General features: G+C 38.3%; 2 protein-coding genes across 6 annotated transcripts in view; one reads left to right on the forward strand and one right to left on the reverse strand.

Moving 5' to 3' along the window:
• The window catches only part of SERPINI1 (serpin family I member 1), a 74,662-nt gene extending 70,769 nt beyond the window's left edge, over window positions 1–3,893 (reverse strand). The window contains exon 1 of one of the 4 annotated variants that reach the window (XM_046002142.1): window positions 3,712–3,893. The gene's annotated coding sequence lies outside the window, so the exon portion shown is untranslated. Of the gene's footprint in view, window positions 1–3,324 lie in introns of all 4 variants that reach the window. The other 3 variants (XM_046002141.1, XM_046002140.1, XM_046002139.1) reach the window with 3 other exon arrangements.
• A 306-nt stretch (window positions 3,894–4,199) lies between these two features.
• Window positions 4,200–26,393, forward strand: part of PDCD10 (programmed cell death 10) — a 48,804-nt gene continuing 26,610 nt past the window's right edge. Inside the window, exons 1-2 of one of the 2 annotated variants that reach the window (XM_046002148.1) lie at window positions 4,200–4,353; window positions 22,787–22,997. In XM_046002148.1, coding sequence (XP_045858104.1) covers window positions 22,902–22,997 — 96 coding nt within the window. In that variant the 5' untranslated portion in view covers window positions 4,200–4,353; window positions 22,787–22,901. Of the gene's footprint in view, window positions 4,359–22,786; window positions 22,998–26,393 lie in introns of both variants that reach the window. The other variant, XM_046002149.1, reaches the window with a different exon arrangement.

Genomic DNA, 26,393 nt, shown 5'->3' on the forward strand with positions numbered 1-26,393 from the left:
GAAAGGGGTGGGGAGTGTTCTTGCTCATCTTTAGGGTCTGGTTCAGGATCTCTGTTATGAAGGGGAGAAATGCCTTTTACATTTTTACTTCTTTTTAATACTACGTCCAAATAATTCATTCACTCAGAAAGGAATGTATACTCAGAAGATCTTTTTTGCTTTGCTTTAGTAACCCATGATTACTCAAAATCTAATGAATTAATGTCAGACTGACTCCAGTTTAAAATGACAACACAGGGGCACCTGGGTGGCTCAGTGGGTTAAAGCCTCTGCCTTTGGCTCAGGTCATGATCCCAGAGTCCCTGAATGGAGCCCCCCATGGGGTTCTCTGCTCAGCGGGAAGCCTGCTTCTCTTCCTCTCTCTCTGCCTGCCTCTCTGCCTACTTGTGATCTCTGTCTGTTAAATAAATTAAAAAAAAAAAAACTTAAAAAAAGTAAAATAAAATGACAACACAGGAAAGTACTGTCTCCAACTATAGGTATTAGGCTTCTAGAAATGACTGGGGGAAAAAGGCCATGGAACCATTACAGGCATTTAACAAAACAGATCAAATCTTGTTTCTCTTTTGCTAAGGACAGTTTCTCAAACTGTTTATCAAATAGTATTTTTCAATTTTTCATATTTATCCCCTTCTATAAATCACCCTCCCAACACACCAAAAATGTGTGATCTTGAATCTTTAAGTCTCACTCTTTTGTGCTGCATGCATCAGAGAATCCTCCTGTTAGAATGAGAAATCCACGCTACTCAATTATTTTCAGTCAATAAGCTTAGAGTCAGAAATTTGAATTAAAAAAAGTTCAAAACATATTATAATTTGAAATTAACCAAGTCTTTTGGCTAAAGTACAGTGATCCCCAGAGCATTGTTCAGAGAGACATTCTGCACTCCGTTGGTTTTTCTTTCTCATCATATCATATGCTCACTAATAGCCATACACAAACAGTAAAAATCAAGGGCAGAATAAATAATATGCTTTTAACCTAAGAAGAGCTTTACATAAAATTATAAACTATCACATATGGAATCATCTCAACACTAGTAACATATAGTCAAGAAGTCTTCAGATTATCTGAGATTTAAAATGAACACCAATTTAAAAGCTTTTGAGACAAGTTCAAAGTCACAAATACCGAAGTACTACATATTGCTAATGATTTTCTCCCTTATAAAAACATGCTCTTACTCCCAAATGATACAGGAAACCAATCTCTTTCACTGACAAATTAAAGAGGATCCAAATCTTGGAAGCAGGCAAAACATCCAATACTTTAACCACAAACTCATTCATTCCTAATGAGATTCTATCCTTTATGATACCTCACAGCAGAAGACCCAGAAATAGTTGGGATTCCACGTACATCTGAATTTCAGCTGTTTTGATATTTTTTTCTATCCCATTTACTTGATTATTAATTGATTCTCAACCAAAGTCTTTCAAAAGATCTTTTAATAAAGGCTCTGAAAGAACTTCATTGCCAATATTATTACTAATTATTATTATTACATGGGGTAAATAAATTAGTGACAGAAAGCGTTCTATTTCACAAAATCAATCAGGGACAGAGACTAGGAAAGATTCTAAGACTCTGACTCAGAACAATCCACTTAATCATAAATAAGGATAAACACAATCTTTTCCAAGCCTCGCTATACTCTATACCCTTTTTTTCCTCCTAAAATCATTTACATAGGGTCTCATCAGCTATGTGGATTAATAGACTCTCCCATGATACAGTAAAGATAAACTCAGATCTTTACCATGGCTAAGTTTAGTGGCTACTGTTGCTTTTTCTTTATACCAAGCTCTCTGCTGCTTCTAATACCTAATCTGCTTGGGGACAATCTAAAGGCAGCTTTTTTTCTAAGGTGTGTCCATCTGTATATTTCTCTGGTGTCTACAAATGTGGCAGGGGGTGCTGGAAAAGGAGGAGTAAGTACACTGATAAGTCTTTGAGGCTTATCAGTAGTAGCACTCGGTAGGAGAGAACTTTAATCTATGAAAAGAGTTCCTTCTGGCTATTTCTTTTCAAAAAGGAATTTTGCGTGTGTTACAAAAATAAAATCCAAAAATCCCAAGTAAATGAGAAAAGCCTGAAAACAAGAAAATAGAAGGTAATTACCCCATTGTATTGATCCTAGTTTTAAAAAAAGAAAATCCAGATTATTTTTGCCCAGATCCTGAAATACACAATTGTCACAATGAAAGCATTTCAGAGCAAAATGTGCTGCAATATGCTACTATGATTAAAAGCCATGTAATCTGAAAGACCTCTGTAACAAAAAGAAAATGACTAGGAAAATACCTATTTACAGACTTTTCTAAAAAGAAAGGCTGCTATTTTGTGATAGTTACACAAAGGGAGGTGTGACTTTCACCTTTACCTTAAAGCATATTTTCATCCACAGGTATTTAATAACATTCAAAGAAACTGCACATGGCTTAACACCAAGAATAAACTATGATTTTATGACACTATTACATGTGTTTTAAGCCTAAACACATCACAGCACATACCAAGGGTAATCATTTGGCACACACTTCCTAAACAGAAAAGATCCTCACAGTTTTTCTTGTACTTTAGTTTTTTAAAATGTACAACTATCACCAGATCCAAATGAGAGAATAAGGGGCAGCAATGAAGTACACCATATGTTCCCACTGGAGGCTGAGTCCTGGTCTTTGTTCCAATATTCTAGAGCCTCTGGAAGGAATGCTAAGTATCCATCCATTAAAACGTTTTTACATTATTGCTGGCAAAGTTATACTTCTGATAGGTCTAGTCATCTTGATTATTCCTGCCTGCATTTGCTTCCTTAGTACCAATCTCTTTCAATTTTAGGAACCTGCAGTAAACCACCCTGGAAAACAGGTCGGTAGCAGGACAATCTGATAAAACAACGTACAGGGTAGACACTGAAGAAGAATGCAAAGTTATTTTCCTAGTAAAAGAGTTCTGAAGTAATTCTATATCAATGACAAAATTCTGGGGTTTTACCAGCTACGCACCTATCCAGATATATCATCCTCCTTATCCTCAATTAGCAGGGTTTCCCTCAACCTTAAGATCTCCCAGAAGAGTTTTAATGGTGTAACTCACACCAAAAACACCAACCACGCCCTTAATACTCAGAACCAAGCCACCTTTTGCTTTTTCTCCCCCCACTACAAAGTCCAAAATGTTCATCTTTCATCTAAAAGGATTCGCACCAGTTCCTTAACCCGAGTCAGAGACTCTTAGCTGTGCCTTGATAGAATTCCTATTGGAAGACGCTTTCTCCTGGGCAGTGTGAGGACGCCCAGAAGAGGCACCCACGCTTACCTCCCACACACCTGCAACCCCTGGCGGGATGCTGGAGCTGATGCTCGGAGGACTGCGCTCCGCTCCGCTCGTGCTCCAAGCTCTCCTCTCTCCCGGGAAACTAGAGTCCAGACTGCGCCTCCGGCTGCTACAGGGACCCAAGCTCCGCCTCCCCCTCCTCTAGTTGGCGAATTCGGCAGCTGTTGCTCCTCCCCCTGCTGTTCCTGCTGCTGCCCCGGCTGGTGGCGGCGGGAAGCTGCTGCCCTAGTACCTTCCCGCTCCCCGCACTTCTGCAGTTGTTCTGCCGCTTCCCTTCCCCTGGGAACTCCTCTCTTCTCAGTAAGTGGCCTCACACCTGCAGCTGCCTCCAGCCCGGCCCAGGCGCCGCCCCCAGAAACCCAGGCTCACACTATCCCTTCCCGACGACCCTCAGGTCTGGCCGCCTGGTGTGCCTGGGGCTTGTCCACTTTCAGGGAAGCTGCTCCTCCGGCCAGGACGCATCCCCACACCGCTCCCTCTCTCTACGCCGGCGATTCCCCCGATACTGCCTCCCTCTAGTGCAGCGTCCACAGTTCTGCCGCCCCACGTTACGCGCCTCAAGCTCTCCCCCCAACCCCCGTACTTCCTCTGCTCTGCTAACCCGCCCCCACAATGGGTGAGTCGCCTGCAGGGCCGACCCGGCACCCTGATTGGTGCAGGTGAGAGCTGACCCCTCCCTTCCTCCTCCTTTTGAACACCCTCTCTCTCGGTCTCACCTCCTCCCGCAAAGGCAGGGAACTCTCTTGCTATTGGCTAGAAGTGTCCCCACCCATCGCCTTAGGCTCTACCGCATGGCCTGCCGGGAATTGTAGTCTTGCATGTAAAGAAATTGCCGACGAAGCTGGCGAGTGGGACTACGAGTCCCCATAGGCCCCTGCGCGACTCCGGCTGGGCAGGATTCCGGACAACGCCTGGTTCCTCTCGGGTCCTTCCGGCGTCGCCGGAGTGAATTGATCCGGGAGTTGAAGAGGGCTCCAAAGGTGGGAAGTGAAGTCAGTGCCCCAGTTGCCGGTAAGGTGTGGCTCTTCTACCCCAGTCTCTGTAGCCCCCAGCGGAACAGAGGAGGTCTGGGGTCACACAGGGGCCGTGGCCGAGGCACTCGGGCTTGGCTCTGGCAGGCGGAGCGGACGGGGCTGGGAACGGGGCCCTATGGGCGTAAGCGAGGTTACCCTACGCGAGTGGCGTAAAGCGGGTTTGTAAATGCTGCCTGCCCTGCTCGGGCCTGAACGCCTCCAGGAAGTCTCTTCTAGGTGGGGGCGGGAGGGGAAGGGCGAGGTTGGCCTCTGGTGCCCCTGGAGCAGGGAGAGGGCGGATGTGTCTGGGGTGGGGTCCTTTGAAGGTGTGGCTTGGGGCGGGGAGATGTGGCTGCTGTTTTCCCCCCGCTTTAAGAAGTAGGATAGGGGAGAAGTGGAGGAGGAAAGGGGCGCTTGGGAGACTGCTCTTAGGGTGATTCAGGTTATGCCCTTTGAAAGAAGAGAACTGTAAAAGAAGAGTCATATGTTGACAGAGAGCTCCGGATTCAGTTCCAGTTTCATGATGTGGCCCTTCTAAGGAGGTAATTTTGCCTCTAAGCAGAAAACCTTCACCCTCTTAGGTGTAATTCCAAAGGTATCTTTACACCCGTTCTGTTTTCAAAGACACAGTTTGCAGATGCTGATGAGAAACTGAAGGGATAAGTGAAGTGCCCAAGGTCACACACGTAGGGACTGATCTGAATCTAATCCAGTTGTAACCCAGTTTCTGAATCAGCGCTGCCGCACCAGAAAGAAAGAGTAGGGAGGTTGGTGGTTTCTTGAAGTGAGTGGGGGAAATTGCAAAGTAATGCATTTTATGTATTTCTGAGAAGCCCTTTGTGAGGTGAAGAGTTTTTTGAGTTGGAGAAATTCCTCAGTAAAACAAGGACACACTCTGACTTTTTGGAAAAATAAGAATGAGTGTTCAGCCTACTTATTACGGGTATAAGTGACGGACTGTACCACCATTTCAAACGCTAGATAATGAGATAGGAGAATGTAAAAATACCTATCCCATCTTTACCTTTTAGAAGTTATTCCTTTTCCTACCTACCTTAGGACTGATGGGTTTTACCCTGATCGACCGTAGTGTAGGAATTCTTTCACAAAACTTACTTTATACGTTTTTCAATTAATAAGAGCATCAAGAGAGTTTAGTGTGCTCATTACTAGAAAAGAAGTTACGTTGCATTTCTTGGAAGTAACATCACATTTTTGTTGATTTCTCTTTACTTTTCCCCTCGTTTTCTTGACTCCAGTGTATGTGTATGTCTGTATAAAATCATCAAGTTCTTACCTATTTTATTTTTCTTAGCATTATAAATGATTTTTAATTCATCCTATTTATACTGAAGGATGGGAAAATTGGACATTTATATTTTATATTGAGCACAAAGCAGTATCCTTGTACTGGTCTTATCCTTTATAATTGTTTGGCCATGTGTAGCTATGAATATTACTAAATCTTTAATAGAATTTTAGGTGTGTGTTTTTTGACATCAGAATTTCTTTTGTTATGTTTATGTGCAATAATTCAGTATCTACTGATGGCTAGCAGTTAATCCTGGTTTACTGTTGTATAAGTTGACCATTGAAATAATCAGCTTTTGGAATGTATTCTGCGAATATTAACAGTGTCTAACTTTTGAATACAAAAATGCTTTCTAGGATCATATATTGTGTATTGTTCCTGTATGATTGAAGTTAAGATGGTCTGGAAATTAATATAACCTTTTTTTTCCCCTAAGATTTATTTTTATTTATTTGTCAAAGAGAGAGAGTGAGCGAGAGAGCACAGGTAAGCAGAGTGGTAGGCAGAGGCATAGAGAGAAGCAGGCTCCCTGCTGAGCAACGAGCCAGATGTGATGGATCCCAGAACCCTGGGATCTTGACCTGAGCTGAAGGCAGCCGCTTAACTAACTGAGGCACCCAGGCGTCCCTCGGAAATTAATATAACCTTTAACATAGGATAGAGATACGATATTACAGAATGAAGTAGGAAGTATTGGAGTAACATAGCGCCATGAGTAATGCAATACACAAGGAAGAAAGACCCCCTAAACAAAATTATTTGGGGATAACTGGCTCTATGCTATATTACAGGAGGAAATGGTAGTTTACATAGAGTGTAAACTGAACATGAATTAGTGATAGTGAAGCAAGAGTGTTAATGTGTTTTCTCGGTGGCAGTGTAGGCATTTCCTTTTTGTTGGGGGAAGTGTCAGGGGAGTTCTCTAACATTTGGAATGCAGCTATGAGGTTGTGGAATGAGCTTTTGAATTAAAAGTCAGGAAAATTTGGAAACAAGTAAATTAATTTAATGTACTTGTTCAGTGTGTGTTAGTTTTTGTCCTGGGTTCAGTTCTATCATTACTCTTCATCTCTTAGGCTAGTTACAGTTTTGATAGTTCATCTATTTGCAGTGATGGAGTAAGGTTTTTATTATATTAATCATCTTTCAGTCACATGCTGGTGTACTGTGGTCAATTTGGATCTCTGCACATTGGAGAATTTAGGGTTCCCAGAGTTATGTGTATACTTGTATTTTTATAACAGTTTGCAGTTCACCAGTATCCACATTTGGTCTCATTTTTGGTTTTGCAGGAGCCTTGTGTCACTTTTGGACATCATCTCTTACAGGACTTAAGATGTCTCCCATATACATCTGTCGTTGAGGGTAGAAGGTCATGAGAACAGGACTCTGTATTATCATTGCATTCCCAGTAGGTAAAATAATTGAGTACCCGTTTACACAGAGAACGAAGAAGTTCATATTAGTTAAGTGTAAAGTCATGAAACTAGTGATTGGTGGGATTAAGCCAGGTCTTCTGGTTATAGATATTACTATTATAGAATAAAGACTGAGTTCCTAAAATAATTTATTTTATATGAGAAGAGGACTTAAAATGACTTAAATATTCAAATTCTCTTACCCTCATACTCTTTTTTAATGCTGACAGTTCATCCTTTGCCTCCCTTCCAGCTCTCTGTACTTATTCCCAACCTTTCTTATTTACTGCACCTTTCAGTTACTAAAACTGAAGGTTCCTGACTTAGGAACCTTTGTACACATTCCATCTCCCTGTAGGACTGCTCTCCCTCCCTTTCCTAAATCTGGCAAAACACATAGTTAATTTGCAGATCTCAGTTTTAATGTCATTCCTCGGAGGAACCTTACCTGACCTTCTTTGACCCTTCCTTCCTAAAACTAGAACTTACTATAGGAAGGTCCCAGTGTATCTTCACCAGCTTTGTATGTCTTTGTAGCATCATCACAATAGGAACTTAATTATTTCTTTACTTATTTGATAAATGTCTGACTTCCTCACTAGACTATAAGCTACCTAGGTAGGACCCTCTCATTTGTCATGTGACTGGCACACTTACTACTTATGCAGTATCTGGCACAAGTAAGTTTTCAGTAAATACTTGCTGAATGAGTGAGTAAATGATTGAATGAGTGCATTCATGCACAGTGCCTCCAGCACTCTGCTAGGGACAGAAGTACAGAAATAAGTAAAACAGATTTGCTTTCCACCCTTAGATGAAAGGACTTACGATGGAAGTTTTATAATATAAATAGTAGAAAGATGTTTGTTCTTTTTAGAGGTCTCTAAAAGCAGGAGAGATTGTTTTCTGTAGGGAAATGACAAAAGAGTCATTTTCTGTTACAGCAAACTGTATATAACAAAGCATTTTGGAGACCTTATCTCTGTCTTGCTTTTTGCAAGCAACATTCATTATAACAAAATACAGATGTGGAGGAAACAAACTTTTAATGGATTCTGTGCTTCCCTAATGTGATCTCATTTTGTCCTGAACAGAATCCATGCTTTTCTTTTTTCTTTGTTGTTTCATTCTGTTTTTTTTAACTGTGGTATCTTCTTTTGAATTTTACTTTTAGTATCATCTGCTTTAGACAAGGTGACTTTGTAAAATGGAGTCATGCTTGTTTCAAAGGAGCTTATATTTTGAGCTTCTTGGAAAGTTTCATATTTCACTGGGTCCTATTTGCTTTAAACTTAGATACTTATGAAAGTTAAATGATCATTATTTTAAAAATATGCAAACCCATTTTCAGGGATAAATTTGTGTTAGATTTTGGTTGTGAAAACAAATTCAATAGTCCTTTGTGGTACTATAATAATTGCATAGTATAAATTGAACAGCTCTGAGTTTCTGTAACCTTAAATGCTTTCATGAATTTACTAATTCCCTTTCCTAGGAGAGATTGTCAAAAAAATTATTGCTAGTATTTGGCTTTAAAATTTTTTATTAATAAAAATTTTTATTTTTTATTAAAATAAGTTTTTATTAATAAATGTAAGTCTTTAATAAGTCCTAAACTTACTTTTTTGTTAAAGTCTGTTTTTGTGTTTTTTTAAAAAAATTTTTTATGGCATTTTTTAGCCAAGAAATTCATATTTACCTAATTTAACCAATATGTGGATAATAAAGCTGAAGTACTGCTTTTTACACGTTTTTGGGTTATCAGGGTCATTAAAATACGTAATGTTACTTCAAGTTTTCAGCTTATTTCATGGTAAATAAACTGTAAAGAAGATTTAGAAGTCAATATGAATTTTTTTGGTATATATTACTTCATTTGGAATGTTATAGAAAGTGTCAGTCTTAGATACTGATTTTTGGGGGGCACACACAGTGTAACCAATGAAAACAACTTTATTGTAGCATTTAGAAATAATTTATTTGCAGAAAGGTCCATTTTTGTAGGAAAATGAAAAATTCAGTTTTTAAATTTTACCTACAAAATTAATTGCATCTTTGATGTAGTGGGTAGTATTACAATCTTACTTTTCTTTTTCTTTTTTTTTTTTAAGATTTTATTTATTCATTTTACTGACAGAGATCACAGGTAGGCAGAGAGAGAGAAAGGGAAGCAGGCTCCCCGCTGAGCAGAGAGTCTGATATGGGGCTCCATCCCAGGACCCTGAGATCATGACCTGAGCCAAAGGCAGAGGCTTAATCCACTGAGCCACCCAGGCGCCCCACAATCTTACTTTTCAAAATTACCCTTATATTTTTGGTTTGAATAAACTTTTTGTTGTTGTTCTTAACTACTCAAAAAGTGAGTTTAATCTATTCAGTCTTAATCATACTTTTCAGGGCCCCAGGGTGGCTCAGCCTTCAGTTCAGGTTATTGGTCCCGGGGTCCTAGGATCGAGACCCACATTGGGCTTCCTGCTCAGTAGGGAACCTGCTTCTCCCTCTTCTCCCTGCCTGTACTCTCTCGCTATCTCTGTCTCTCAAATAAATAAAATCTTTTTAAAAAAAAAATCCTACTTTTCTGTAGTTGCTTGGAATCAGTTAATTGTTGCTATTTAAAAGGAAAGAAAAAGAGGATTTTATCAGCAAGCTTATGAAGTATTGGGTAATGACAATGCAGTGTATTAAATGGTAGTGACTACTGCTTACTCAGGCCAGTCCCTTGGAAATAAGTTTACTAGAAGTAAGTATAGATTGCTTAATAATACTTTGGTTTATTCATTTGTCAAATATTTATTGAGTATATATTATGTGTGAAATTAACCTAAATATTTAGAATAAGCTGGGATATAATCTGGTAGCAGCATTTATTGAGCAGTAACTCAGTGCCGAGCGTCATAGTAAGCCACGTGATGTCATATAATCCTAGCAACAGTCCTAGGAGTAGAGGCCCTATTATCCCCAATTTAAATGGGAGAAATCAAAGTACAGAGAGGTTAAGCAACTTGCCCAAGGTTATACAACCAGTAATTGCTTGGAATTAGAATTTGAATCCAGGCTGCCTCACTCAAGTGACTATTTTAGAATCATTGCCATAAAAATGGTGTACTGGTTGAGGTCTATTGGAGGGCAGTTAGATTTAAAGTTGCAGTTACAGAGAACTTTTATACTAGATGCTGAGGCCAGTATGGCAGGCGAAAATTTCTTACATTCAAATTTACTTGAAAAAGTCTTGTAGAGATTTAGCACGTTGGAGACTAACATAACTTCCAGCCAGTTTTCTTTAGCACTGGGGTAGAATTACTTTTCCTTTGAGTAGTAGGTGAAGCACTTGACTTGTTATTCAGAGCCATGTTGGAAAAGTAATATGTATAACACAGGTATAATAATGTGGTGACCTGTTCATAGTGAGAGGATAATGTGTCTCCAGTGTGGCAGGAGGAATAGCATAGCCATGTCTGTCCTATCTTCCATTCTGGGGCTTATGCATGTGGACTGGAATTATGATCATCTATGGATTTCAATAGTTCCCTTTTTTGATTTCTTCAAGAAATGTTAAGCATGCGTATTGAACTTGTGTATGGTAAGTATATGTGTAACATGAGGCAGGTGTGCTTGAGGAGTTATGCAAAGTGGCAGCTTGACATGTTGTATTTCTTTATTGTTCCTCTTCCCTGCAACACTCCATCGCCCTCAAGGGCATGGACTCTTTCTGACTTTTCATCACATCTCCACCTAACACTTGCTGACTTCGACTGACTATGCAGAGTACTGCACTAGCTACTAGGAAATAGAGAAAGGAGTAAAGCTTCTCATTAACGCGTTTATCATTTAGTGGGTAGAAGAGGAAGGGGATGGGAAGATTGTTACATAGGCAGTTAGCCTTTCTGATATATATTTTTTTCTAGTTTTTTTTTTTCTTTTTATCTTTTAACCTCTTTTACCCCCCTTCATTGCGTATTAAGTGATGCATGCATCTGTTCATTTGTTAATTTTGGGTCAGAGCTGATAGAAAAGGAAAAAAATACTAGTTTCTCTAGCTTACCATAGGGTCTCTGGTACTAAAACATGCCTTCCTGCCTCGTTCAGCCATCCTGTCTTCAGGATGAACTGGAACTCCAGTGGGGATTGGAGTTAAGGAATGACAGAACCCTAAGATGGTACACCCTTTCTCCCGTCTCAGACTTAATATGAGGTTACTACCACAAAGCCAGTAGGGAATGGTAGAGGAGTCAGACCTGGCCTCTAGGCTGCAACTCCTGCCTATACAGTTCACAGTGTTGCAAGGTTTAATTAATTTAATACCAAAAAACTTTGAATTTTGCTGTAGTCTCTTACTCAGAAATATATATATGCTTTATCCATAATAAAATTGGCATTCTGGCAGTGTTGTCAAAACTCTAGATTTCTCAGGTCCTATCTTAATTTTGGTGTGCCTCCTTAAAAATCATTACAGTTTTGAAAGGAAGGCTACAAGAGGAAATATATATACAAGCAGATATCCTTATTTTGTGTGTGTGTGTATGTATGCGACTAATAGCATTTGTATTTGAGATGCGGAGCTAAAAATGAAGTTAAATGCCATCATCAAGATAAAACCTTGTCCATATTAGCACCTAGTTTTAAACAAATGACCCAGTGAATTTGTTAACTGGAGCTCACACTTTTATCAACATTTGATTGCCTTGTGGCACTGTATTGGTGCAAAGAAATTTTGTAAGGTAGGGTAAAGAAAATACACTTTGCATTTGGGAGAGGACCTTAGGCAGTTAAGAGTCGTTAAGATAAATAGAATCTAAGATTGTAAGTGATACAGAGCAGGTGGGCCTAATCCATGTGGTACAGTCTCCTTAAATTGTACCTTCAAGCATAGAGAACATAGAAACAGTATGAAGGTTTAAGTTTAGTTGTATTTCTAAGGGATTTTAGAGGAAATCTTTAGTATCGTATTAGAGAAATTAAAACAGGAGATCACAAATACTGGTAAAAAGGAAAATGGAAAGATGTACCTCAGACACCTAATGACTACTCAGTTGAGCATTATTTGATTAATGAGCCGCTAGGTTAACAACTTATAACAAAAGATGCACATATTCAAGGGGTTGAATTTGTTTCCTGCCCTACAACAAATATTTTCATTTAAATTTTGTTCAGACTAGGATTTTAACAAAAATTTAGGCATTGGAATAGGAAAAAATGGAAGATTGTCACAACTAAAGAGATGTACTATTTTCTCCTGAATTACTTGTGCAGAAATATCTTGGAAGCCAGTTGTTGCTACTTTTATTATTCCCATTTCCTATCAGGTAATTCGGAGGTAACGAGCCCTTTGTTTTTGTTGTCAGCTATTTATTATCCTATAGGTTATGCCCTTTTATGAATTATCTTGAGGTCTTTGATTGCATCTTTATTTTCAGTCTGCTACCCAGTTTGCCTCTGGGCCAATTTTCTTATTAAAGTCGATCTGTTCACATGAAGAGAATAAAAAGTAATTTTAACGTAGGCTTGATGGTCAAATTCTTTTACGTATTCTAAGACTATGTAGCTTGCTTTGGACGATATATAACTTTTTTCTGGTGATCCAGGTATTTTATGCCTCCATTTTGGCAAATGGAGGAGAAAATTATTTTTAAAATACACTATGTAAAGTGACCTTTCTGATGTTGGGATACCAATAAGAGGTTGTCATTGTATATGTGCTGTGCCTGTGAGGTAAATGAGGGGCCTAGGGTACAAAATTTAAGGAGTCACTTACTCTGTGTCATGCAAGTCAGAGCCAAGTTTCGTGCTCTGAGTTGTCTGTTTGGCCTCACCCTAGTTTCAGTCCTTTTGCTGTCAGGTTCATAGAATTCTGTCTAAAATGTCAGTAACTGGGGCATCTGGGTGGCTCGGTCAGTTAAGTGTCTACTTACAGCTCAGGTCATGATCTCGGCATACTGGGATCCAGCCCTGCGTTGGGCTTCCTGCTCATCGGGGAGTCTACTTCTCCTTCTCCTGCTCCCCCTGCTTGTGTGTGGGCACTGTCCCTCTGTCAAATAAATAAAATATTTAAAATAAATAAATAAATAAAATGTAACAATATAAATTAAATGCTTATTGTGTGTCAGCCACTGTATTAACTGCTTTGTATGTAATAACCATGTAAGGTGTAAGGTGAACACTTACTCTTAATAACCATGTACTCTTTAGTGTTCTTAATACCATGTAAGGTGAACACTCCAATATTTTCATTAGTTTCTCAGTATAGAGAGATGAATAACTTAAATGATAACGCCCAGCTGAGCAAAAATTGAAACTCAGGTCCTTGTTTCAAATTTGAGAGCATACTTAGTGCTCTGTACTGTCCCATCTGTGTGTAGAAAAACTTAATTCTTGTCCACTTTATAGATTTCTGTACTATGAAACAATGCTCCCACATCCCCATAAGAAACTGTGCTATCCAAAATATGCAAATGCATTCACTGACATGATGCAGTAAACTTTTAAGGTGAGTGAGTCAGAGGTCTCATCAGCACCAAATTGAAGATCCACAAATTTGCACTGTTTACTACCACCTAAAATCAGAGCCCGATTCTTGCTGGCTTCGGTCTTCAAACACTCCATGTGGAATTTGGGGGTTGGCTGTAAGCAGATTGGCCCATGGATGACGTAAAGGTCAGGGCAGGTTAGTCTAGAAGTAGTTCATTTGGTGGACTAGTAGCATGTGCTGAACAATAGGCTATAGTAGCTCTGTAGCCTATTTGTTTAAAATCTCTATCACCGTTCTGTTTGGTTTTTTTTTTTTTTTAAGATTTTATTCATTTATTTGACAGAGAGAAATCACAAGTAGGCAGAGAGGCAGGCAGACAGAGAGAGGAGGAAGCAGGCTGTCCACAGAGCAGAGAGCCCGATGCAGGGCTCGATCCCAGAACCCTGGGATCATGACCTGAGCCCAAGGCAGAGGCTTTATAGCCCACTGAGCCACCCAGGCGCCCCTGTTTGGTTTCTTAATGTGAATTTCTGTGGACATTTCTAAGTTGTAAAATTTGGAGATTGGATGAAATAATATATAATGGCTGTTTTCACTTTAAAATTTTAGGGTCTTGACGTTTAAGTTTTTTAAGTGCATAGGCAGATGACAAGAGTAAGGGTCAATTTATTGGTGAGAGATTGAGACATAGAACTGAGTTATAGAAAAATCTGGGCCCAGAAAGGCTTTTGCCAGCACTTAACCTTACTTTTGGGATCATTAATTCCCCTTTGTTCTTCGTAATGCCTTTTTTTTATTATTATGCTTGTGTCCTGATTGTCCTAGAGCAGTAGTTTTCCAACTGTGGAGAGGGAGTTGCTAAAGAGCTATGAGAAGGAGGGGCTGGAGGCTGGTAAACTAGTTACTTCATCCATTTATTGGACAGATGAACAGGTAAATGTGTTTTATCTCTCTTCGATAAAAGATTTTATTGAAAACAACAGTTCCGCTGTTTTAAAGAGGCTTAAAATCACTTAACCTTTCTTTCTTTATCTGGCTTGATTTCCCTGGCTAGATGATTGTACAGGAGACCTGATTTCTAGAAGGAGATCTGAAATTTCATCTTCGATTAAAATGTAGTTATAATAGCTAATATTGAATAATTATTGTGTCCCATGCACTGTTCTGAACACTTTATCTGTAATAACTTGTTGAATCATCACATCAGCCTTAAGAGAGAGAGACTTATTCTCATTTCATAGATGAGAAGACTGTAGCACAGAGAAGTTAGATAACTTGCCGCAGGTCACACCATATAGTAAGCGGTAGATCTGGGATTGAATCTAGGCAACTCTGGTTCTAGAATCACTGTGCTGATTACTCACCTCTCTAATGACAGTGCTATTAATGTTAGCTAAGTATAGTAGAAGCAGTCCTATTCCTACTTTCTTGTGGGTAACATTGTGGATTTTGAAGTGTTTCTTAGAATCTTATTTCTCCAGAGAAAAAATCGTAAGTTTTAAGTGACTGATTTGTAATTTTATGTTTAGAACCAAGTCTGCTTATTAGTAAAGAAACACTTATCTGTGACAGACATATGGGAATTAACAAAGAATGATAAAAGAATGGAGTTAAATTTAGAGCACTTTTACATTTTGCATTTTTCCTTTATGGGTCATTGTGTTCTAATTTGCCAGTCTTACCTGTTTTCAAAGACAGCTTAGCTTTCAGATGATGTTTTAGTTAGAAACTTACTTCTTAATTAACAGCTTAGCAAATGCTGTTTATCATGTTTACCAATCATGTTTACAGAGATACTGAAGACTTTTATCTTTTTTATCCTGTTTTTTAACAAACCATGGCTAGAGTCTTTTAACCATTAGTGGTATCAGATACCTGGAAATTGTGTTATAACAAAGAGGTGCCTTTAAAAATTTGATTGAGAGGTTAGACCTTCCAGTGAAGTGATAATTCATAGTGGAATGTGTGCTTTCTTTGAATAGTTACTTAAAAGTGGAAAAACACAGTGCTTAGTAAATTACAGGTATTTAATATAGAGGTTCTGTGGTTTGATTTAGAAATCACCTCATCTCGGGGCACCTGGGTGGCTCAGTGGGTTAAGCCTCTGCCTTCGGCTCAGGTCATGATCCCAGGGTCCTGAGATCGAGCCCCACATTGGGCTCTCTGCTCCGCAGGGAGCCTGCTTCCTCCTCTCTCTCTGCCTGCCTCTCTGCCTAGTTGTGATTTCTCTCTGTCAAATAAATAATAAAAAAAAAATATATTTAAAAAAAGAGAAATCACCTCATCTTTTACAAGTATGCAGCTTGGTTTTTGTCCATGTTAAAAAAGAAACTAAAGCATGGAGGGATGCTCAGAGATAAGGTGGTTTATAATGACAGTATGCATTGAGCCCTTGTTTTCAGACCAAATACTTAGGCTTTTCTTCCATAGCTGTGCGCATATTCTCCACTGATAACTTGAAGATGTCTAGAAAAAATTTTGATACATGTAAACAATATGGTGGCAGAGTGTCCTATGTTATACTTAACCATTAAGAAGGAATTGTTTCTAGATGTCCCTGAATGCAAAATTCTGTAAAAACTGAACTAGTTGTAGTGCATGCTCAGGGAGGTTGAGTTCCATATACCCTTAGTTAAAAAGAAAGCTACATATGGAAGACCTTGATTATAGAAAATATAATTTGCAGAGGAAAGAGAGAGATGTAGATATATCTTGAAGGTTTTAAGCTTATTTTGGTCTAAGTAGGATCTACTCAGCCCTATTCCTCTGCCTCCCTTTTTCCTAGCTTTCTCCTCTAAGTATTTTGTCTCTTGTAAAAGTGGCTACATTTTGAGGTGAGAAGGCCCTATAAGGTAGGTTGTGATCATCAAAGGCTCACCTTTTCAGCTGTGCTAAATGGCCAGACTGAGCTACAAAGCCTTAAGAATAAATTTAGTTTCTCTACGAGGCTGATGGGTATGATTCACGATCTGAGGTGCTTGAGAGAACGGGGAGTGTGTCAGGTGTTTGAAACCTTGAATCAGCCAACTATTGGGCAGGCTCTTTCTACTAGAATTCATAAATAGTTTTTGTGATCTGATAAAAATTTTGTTTTTTTTAGTTTCCCATGAGGTCTTTTGAACCTGTAGTAGATCACAGAAATAACATTTTATCACTGAAATTTTAGAATACCAGTCTTTAAAGTGATAGACTTTTATTCCCTCTTTGTTTCTGTTCAGAAAACAAGGCCAGTGATTAAGGGAAACTTCCACAAAATCAGAACCAAAAAGAACCCCTGTCTCAGGTACTTCGTTGTACCCAAATCCTTGAGCCTGTCCTTGGCAGATAGATTTTCTGACTCTCTAGGCACGGTTCTTTCCCTACCAGTGGTTTCCAGCTTGTCCTCTTCATGAGAATCGTCAGGGTTGTCTGCTAAAAATATAGCTTCGTGGACCCTATCTTAGAGATTTTGATTGAGTCATCTTGGGAATGTTTTTAATAAGGACTGAAGTGATTGTGATTGCTTAGGTCATCCATTTGGAAACTATACTACTCCTGCACCCTTTCCCATAGAGAAAGTTTTGCTTTATGCTGAAAGCTGGATAACTTTTTGGATCTTGCTTATATATAAGGCAGGGCTAACCTATGTTGGGAATTCTTGCACTTTGAGAATTTTATGAACTGTTAAATAATATGCCAATTTTGTCCCATGATCTAAAGGATACCATAGCAGCCCTAATAAAAGACATTAAATGTATAATCTGTGATTATTTTATTTTCTTTAGTTTTATTTGGTTTTCATATATATTTCTGTTGGAATTCTGATTTTAGTTGCAGTCATCTGATGCTAATATTCTCTTAGCTTACCATACTAGGAAGAGCTTGGGATAGCAAGAAGTATTAAAATCTGGTAAATGTGACTGGTAAATTAAACTTTGTTAATAGAATTAATTAGCTTTCTGTGTTTTATTTTGCTAGGCTTGATATTTGCAAAGTATTAGCAAGACTGATTTAGCTTATAAATTGCCCATCTCTTATCTCTTTAATTTGTTCATTCAACAAACATTTATTGTCTACTGTGTACCTTCTACACCGACTGATGTCTCTGTTGAGAAAAAGAAATACAGATGTTGGCATAAACATGAATTCTGCTTACTGCCAGAATGAATAAACTTCTGTTAGCTAAATGTTCATGAATAGGTTGGGGGTCTAATCAAAATCAATCAATTGTTCTTTCCCTCTTCGAGGAAAGAGATTAAAGGAATTATAAGAATTTAAGACCAGGTGAGAGGGCTTAGTTTTGGATTTGACTCTGAAGAAAAACAAGACAATTACACCTGCCTACAGATGTCTTAAGGGTAGAATTTATTTAGGAGCCTTCTTTTTCTCTCCAGGAGCCGCATATTTCAGTACCAAGGACTTTGCTTGTCCCCTCCTTTTATCTGAGTAAATAACTTTAGCTCTAGAATTATCTCCTGCCCAGATAGATTAAAATGAGGCTCTCACAGGAAATGCTGATTCTGATCCGTAAGATATATCTGAGGATAGTTCTTTAAATGAACAGACTTCTGTTGGTTCTTCGGACAGGGCAGGACAGAAACTCCTAAAACTAAGACTTTGAGTCTTAGATCACTTGTGACTTGAGAGATCACAAGTAGGCAGAAAGGCAGGCAGAGAGAGAGGAAGGGAAGCAGGCTCCCTGCCGAGCAGAGAGCGGGATGCAGGGCTCTATCCCAGGACCCTGGGATCATGAACTGAACTGAAGGCAGAGGCTTTAACCCACTGAGCCACCTAGGCGCCCCTGTTTAACCTTCACTTTAAACAAATACTAATTGTCTTAAGTGCGGGAAGTGTTTAATACTTAAGCATCTTGTGTCAGAAATTAGTATTGCTATTTTGAACATTCAGGGAAATAAGGGGGAAAGTATAAATGAATTGGTTGCTTATTCTATTTGTATGGTATTACCATATACAGAGGGTGTTTTTGAAGAAAAGTGTGCTTAAAAGTATACATTTTGTCTTAAGTTATTGACATCTATGATTTTGGTTTTTTAAAAATGTTGTGATGTTAACTCCTCGGGAAACAAAGCTTACTTTGAAATGAAAACTTTTTCCCTAATGCGACACATTGGAAATGGGAAACTAAGTAGTTCTTGCCTTGTTGCCACTATACCCACATTAAATTTTTATTTATTATTACTTAGCAGTTATAACCATGGCAAGTCATTTTTTGGACTGTGGTTTCTATTGTACTGCATGGTAGATGAGGTGACTTTTTAAGGCCTTTCCAGATTTGGGATTAGGGGTTCAGTTGGCTTTGCGTGAATGATGAGCGCTTACCTCAGAAACCAGTATCCCTTAGGGAGCTGAAACTGGTAATGTGCTGCCCACCTGCCCTGGGCCTGTCGACACCCATGGTGAAAGGACGAAACCTTCTCAAAGGGGCAGGGCCTCAGGCTCTTGCTTAGTTCTGTTGACCCTTGCTCTTCAGGTTGACAGGCTCCTTGTTGCTTGGAGTAATTGTAGATTGTCCATTGAACCATTTCAAATAAAGAAGCATGTAGAAGAAATGACAGCATATTTCGACTTGAACAAAAATTGGTGTATTTAAAAAGCCTTACTGAAATTGTTGATTTTTTAATCTCATGTAAACATTGATGAAACTGAGTGGCCCCAGTTTTGTGAATGTGTGTTCTGAGAAGTTTGGTTGTGATTTGGTTCTTTAAACATTTTCCGTAGAAATAGTATTAAAAGGTAGATAAATGTGATGGAAGACAGACACCTATTTAGCTCATAATATTGCTATAATATGAGGCGGCTGGTGGCTCAGTGGGTTGGGGCCTCTGCCTTTGCCTCGGGTCATGGTCCTGGGGTCCTGGGATTGAGCCCAAGTTGGGCTCTCTGCTCAGCGGGGAGCCTGCTTCCCCCTCTCTCTCTGCCTGCCTCTCTGCCTACTTGTGGTCTCTGTCTGTCAGATAAATAAATAAAATCTTTAAAAATAAATAAATAAACAAATACTGCTATCATACTTTTTTTTTTTAAAGACTTTATTTGAGAGAGAGAACGAGCGGGGGGGGGGGGGTGGAGGGTGGGGGGGGGGGGCAGGGAGAGAGAAAAAGAAGCAGAGTCCCCGCTGAGTAGGAAGCCCGACGCAGGGCTGATCCCAGGATTCCAAGATCATGACCTGAGCCCAAGGCAGATGCTTAACCGACTGAAGCCACCCAGGTGCCCCTTTAAGGCTTTCTTTTTGATGACATAGTAGCTACTAGTACTGTAAGTTAGTTTTAGAGGCAAGAAATATATGTATATGTTTGGTTTTTCTTTTTTTTTTTTTTAAGATTTTATTTTGACAGAGAGAGATCACAAGTAGGCAGAGAGGCAGGCAGAGAGAGAGTGGGAAGCATGCTCCCTGCTAAGCAGAGAGCCCCATGCAGGGCCCGATCCCAGGACCCCGGGATCATGACCTGAGCCGAAGGCAGAGGCTTTAACCCACTGAGCCACCCAGGCGCCCTATGTTTGGTTTTTCTAAATTTGAATCATAAATATCTTCAGTGAAACTCCTGACATGGGACAGTACTATTGATTCAATTAAAAGAAATTTCAGTGCCACTATTTACAAAAGGTAAAAAATTAAGTATGTAAACTAGTGTCATGGGGTAGATAGGTAGGTGCCAGCAGGATTCTGAGTGACTCTAGCTACTTTTACGGATCCCTTCACTCTGTCTGCCTTTATATATGCAGGGATACATACATGTTCAAAAGAATAAAAGACAAAAATAATCCAGTTGAGCCCACTTTAGGAATTCACCCCTTTTTATTGAAATCACCTCTCTCACCAGCTCACTGTCTCAGTTCCTGCAGGTAGGTAGTTCTGTCCCCCGGTATACAAGTGACATTACTCTGTGAGCATTATACATGACCTCATCAAGAAATCCTGTAACTTTTTAAAAGTTATTGTCTATGCTCGGGAGCATTTAAAACTTTGGACAACCTTCTCTTTGAAACACCTGGTTTCCGTGATGCTGGTTCTGTCACGCAGTTCTCCCATAGCAGTATAGCATCTGCACTTCTCCCTTGTATGTACTGACAGTTGTTCCTTTTCTGGCTTTCCTTTCATATTTTAAGCCCCATGAAGCCAGAGACTGTCTGCTCCATAGCTAGTCCTAGGCCTAATTATGTATAAGTGATGGATAAATATTTGTTAAATAAACAAATGATTTTTTTTTCTGTTACCCCATGAGATGGCTCATCAAGTTCTGGTGTCAGCCCTGTTCTATTTCTCGCTTATTTTTTTCCATTGATACTGATGCCTTCAGTTACTGTCTATACTGTGCATCCAGTATCCATCATTTTCATTTTGACTGCTGTCCCTGCGTTTCAGCTTCTTTTTTTTGTTCCAAGTTTAGTGTGAAAAAGTATTCATAATTTATTTCTAAAGTGGAAAAGTAGATTACCAAATGGCCAATTAAGTAGTTAAATAGATACAGCGATTCACAATTGATACTTACGTTCTTCCTCTTGCTATTTGCTTAGGTCCAGTTGGTCTTTTGTATAACTATACTAGGTCTCTTAAGTTTCCCCTGCCCTCAGTTTATGTTCCGCCATTCTATCCTTAACAGTTTGATGAAAGCAGTCTGCTTAAATAAATGATCTGATCAGGTAATGGTTTTCTAATACCCTATAGAATAAACTTAGGAATTGGCCTTATTTTTATTTATTGATTTGATTCTGTGAGGTGAGTGAGCAGCTTGCACCCCCAAAACAAAAAACTTTCCATATTTAAAACTACCAGAAATGGGACTAAATGGTTTCCATAGGTGTCCTTTTCCCCTTCACTGGTAAGGATTATGGAAGGATGGTAAGCAGTTCTCAAATGGGACAGGTTATTAGAGCTTTTTGAAGTTCTGCATACTCAGACCTTTGATTGTATCTTTCAAACTGCTCAGGTCTTCCATAGTCCAGCCCAGATAAGTTTTAATGATTAGGACCACATCTTAATCACCCCTGCGCTGCATCTTCTACAGAGTAGGGGCTAAACATAAATTTATTCCGTGAATGAATAACTTCTGGGTATTTTCTTGGGTATTTTCTTGAGCTGAGGTTCTTTTGTCTCTACTTCAAACTTAGTTGTTTTTTCTTTTTTTTTTTTTTTAATGTGGACTTACTAGGTCTGGATTGAGAGTATTAGGATCAAGTCTTGGGCCTCTGCATATGTGTTCTTGGTCAAATCATTTATCATCTCAGAACCTGCCTTTCTGTAAGGTTAGAATAACAGTTAATGTAATTTTGAGGACTAAAAGCATATGAAAAATGTTTTATGATCTGAAAATGCTTTATAAATGGTAGAAGTTAATAAAAATTGATGTTTTTAAAATATGTATACCAATATACATTGTTTGAAATACAGATATGTCACTAATATTACTCTCTCACTTTATGATTAGGCTCATTTTTTAGCCTAGCAAAAGGAAATAAATACAGTTGTTTTCTCTTAAAAAAAAAAAAAATACTTCCTCAACTAACTATTCAAGGCCAAATTTCTCTCATATTGTTGAATTCTTAGTATTTTAATGCCAAATTATCAGTGTCTATGGATCTTTCTACTTCGTTTTTGTGTGAGATTTGGACAAAGATTCAGAAATACCACTGGCAAAATTAAATAACATTTTATCCCCCAATAGACCACATTTGATAGACTTTTCCCAGTTTTCTTAAGATTTGTCTTAAATTTCTGGTGGTTGGCTATGTTTTTGTTATTTTTAGGTGGCAAAATCAATGAACTATTAGCAAAAAGATTTTACTCTAAACACCTTTAATTCTTTTTTCCTAATTCTTAATGAAGTTCTCCATAAACATTTATGCTCTATGTATTTCATAGTTACAGTTTTATGTTATATATAAGTGCTATAATTCTACTTTGTTGGTAATTTCTTGTATTAACTTTTTTGATTGCATATATGTTGGAATTAGATGCATCATTATTCCATGGTGCTTCAGGGAGCACTCTCAGTTAAATATGAGTGGGTTCATGAATCACAGCTTTGTGAATTAGTACCTAGCGAGGGAAAATTAGTTGTAAGAAAGGGCAAATTCTTGAGTCCGAGGAGGAAAAGAGATGTGTTACTGCTTAGGGGTATCCTCACAAGCAAGATATATTAACATGTCAGCTGTTCATAAGATAGAGACACTGGCAAAGAAAGTTATTGGTGTTTGTACTTTTCCCTTAATCTCTGTTCTTTTCTTTCCTTTTAACCAGGTCAGTATATATTTTGTGCCCTATTCTTTTATCACAAAAAAGAGAAGAAATACTGTAGTGAATGAAGATTCCTCTGCATTTTAGCACTGCTTTTTCTACTGTAGTTGGCTTTTGAATGAGGATGACAATGGAAGAGATGAAGAATGAAGCTGAGACCACTTCCATGGTTTCTATGCCCCTTTATGCAGTCATGTATCCTGTGTTTAATGAGGTAAGTGGGTAAACATTTCTCATATGATCTCTTCAATTCTTGATGCCTGCCTCATTTATTCATTTGTTTGTTCCTTCATATAACAAATACATGAATGAATTTTATCTGTGTGTTAGGCATTGTACCAGGACTGGACACAAAACAGTGGGGAGGGAGGAACCTAGATATATTGCTTCCCATCTGGAGGTTTCATTATAGAGGGAGAGACAGACGTTGAACAAGACAAGTAATTATATAAATGGAAAGTTGTGGTAAGTCCTATAAAGTTACCAAAAATCATATGTCCAGTAAAATAGCTGGTGGACCCTTCTTTAGGGGTCAGTACCAGTTTCACTGAAGATGAGACATATGCTAAGATCGAAAAGAGGTAAATAAGGGTTAGACAGTTGAGTTTGGGATAAACACATTTTAGGTAGCTGGAAGAGCCGGCACAAAAATATCCTGATGAATTCTAGTCAGTAGAGACAAAACATATTTTTACTGATAAATGGAAGATACCATTGCTTTAGTATCTAGAGAAGATGTAGTTGCCTTTTTATCTGAGGGATTTTCTAGGACTTAATACATTTTTGTTTTTTCTTTTAATTTAATGTTAATATGCTAAGGTATTAGAGAATTAGAGCTAGAAATTCCTTAGAAATGATTTAATCATGTCCCTCCTTTTAATGGTGAACCAAGTTCCTAGTGTGTGAAATGGTGTTCCTGAAATTACCTAGAACTAAAATCTGGGATTCCAAATTCAGTGGCTTCACCTTTAGCCTTTCTGTACATTTAATTAGGGTCTTCTTGTTTTTGTTTTGCTATTCAGTTATAAAGCTATCCATGCCATTGACCTTATTGTTGTTGCTGTAGCTTGGAAACCCTCACCATTTCCAATGACTTTATTCCTTTTTGTAAAGTATTTATAGCAGAATAAGATACTGGATTTCAAAGCCCTTTATCCCGCAGTAGGTTTAATAATAATGTATTTGATGCATTTGTGGTTTTAGGTCTTGGGGACAATGAGGAGTGATTCATCCTCTTCACCTTGGAAATCATGGACCTAGTTGCTATTTCAGACATATATTTTGAAATTCTAAATGCTGTCTATCAAATAGTCTTATTAAATTCAGAGACCATAAAAGAAAACTCAAAAACTGGCTTGTATAAAAATTATTTCTCTTGCATAAAAATTGTGGCTGTAAGTGGTCCAGTGCTAGTGTTATTATGGCTCGGTATCCTAGTGCTTACTTTCTGTTATCAGGGTTACCTCAGCATGTGGGTTAGCTGCTGAATCTCCATTCATCTTGTCCTAAGTGTCTGGAAGGCACACACACAAAAAAATGGAATAGGAGGTGGGTGTTCCTTCCAGCCAATTCACCTTCCTTCAAGTAACCTTTTTGAAAGTCCTATACCAGACTTCCATTTACATCTCATTGGCAAGAACCTAGTCTTATGATCACACCTAACTGTAAGGAGATTGGGAAATGTAGAAGTTTTTTCACTGAAGAGGAAGCAATAGGAGGCATGTTTTGAAAAAGTTTCCCTGTTACACTAATTCTATGGTAGCACTGGAGGCACTCTTTCAGGGCTGTTAATACCCATCTCTGGTAGGTATAGCCAACACTCCAGTAATTAATTCCCGCACTTTGTTCCAGTATGTACCGATTCATTACAAAGCTATAATTATTGTTAGAAGCAAGTGCTTCAGTTTTGCTTAGTAAGTATTTACTAAATGTCAGTCATTTATTTGCTGAGTAGTCTGCTAGGGTCTGGATATGTGAAAAAGAAAAAGGTGTTATACCTCTTCTTAACCATAGAGAACTATTTTCTTAAACATCTTACACAGGTGTTTAAGCAGATGCATTCTTTAATTATCCTTATACCAACGATGAGGTAAGAAGATAGTCACCGAAACTATTAAGTAATATATATTGATGGTTAGTGTTTTAACTTCGCAGGTAATTCCAGAACCATTATGGCAGTTCTACCCAGAGGTGCTCCCTCTTCTTGGGTCTCTATAGGTAGCTACCCCCTGTGGGCTATTGGGCTAAGTTGTTTGGGGCATTTCTGTATTTATCTAGTATTTTGAGTCATTACCTGAAGGAAGGGCGGTTTACATTGCAGAGCTTCTGTTTGATCCTCTAGTTAGTGAAGCGGAGTGAGAGAAGTTTTTTTTTTTGTAACAACTAGAGTGATCTTTTCCTACATAAGGAAAATGGATTATATTTGAATCTTGACTTTAGAAAATAGTCATATAGGATATGACATTCTGATAAAATGAATTATTAGAATTCATACTGGAGCTATCTATTCTAATTTATTCATGTGTAAGAAAAATTAATTTAAAGAAAAGGAAATGGCTATGAATGGACTGGTAAGTATTTCCCAGAAATAAAGGCAATGATTCTCACCAGATGACATCTAAAAAAATATGTGGGTTAATGGCCCAGAATTAGAATGTGTTCCCAAATGTTTCATAGTTGGTTCAAGAATTAATTGTTAAAACTGAATTGGAATGAAATGGCTAGATGTAGCAGATTGAGAGATACTGGTGTCAGATTGTCAGGTCTAGTTCTGGAATTTATGATATAACATCTTGGTATCAAACTTTTTATAAAAATTATTTCTGTCATGTTACTTAAAAACAAGTGTTCAGAAATAATAGGCTTTTAGGAATTGTGATAGTAGGTCTCTTCTTTGATAGAGATATCAAATCTGGGGCTTGATTTAGGAATGCAGTAAAATAATTATGCCTTCAAATGTGAAGTGTTTGGTTGAAAAGAATAAAATACTAGCATTATTGTCTGACATTCCAGTGTATTAATGTAACATCTAAAATAAAATACCTAGGGCTGCCTGTGTGGCTCAGTCATTAAGCATCTGCCTTCAGCTCAGGTCATGATCCCAGGGTCCTGAGATTGAGCCCTGCTTCGGGATGCCTGCTCTGCTTTCCCTCTCCTACTCCTTCTGCTTGTGTTCCCTCTTTCACTCCCTCTCTGTGTCAAATAAATAAATAATAAAAAAATAAATAAGATACCTAGTCAGTTAAACATTAATATTTAACCGTAGTTCAAACAGATTTTTCTACAGATCTACTAATGGGGAAATTAGAATTTAGTTTGACTCTGTTTTTTTATGCTATATGGATTTAAAGATAAAATGGTTGTGAAATTAATCTTAGAGAAAATAGTATCAGAGTAAGGATGAATGTTTAACTCTGGAACTAAATGATACACTTAATTAATTTTGTCCACAGTGTATTGGAAGAGTTAAAAAACTTACACATTCTCACCCTAACATAACATCCGTAATAGTAACAATGGTGGTCTGAAGTCAACTTGTAGAACAGATTTTTAGGTAGTATCCTTAGATAGCATCCTTACATCTGGGAAATTTTAGTACTATTACTCCAGC

The sequence above is a fragment of the Meles meles genome, chromosome 4, assembly GCF_922984935.1.
Source record: "Meles meles chromosome 4, mMelMel3.1 paternal haplotype, whole genome shotgun sequence".
Classification (NCBI taxonomy): domain Eukaryota; kingdom Metazoa; phylum Chordata; class Mammalia; order Carnivora; family Mustelidae; genus Meles; species Meles meles.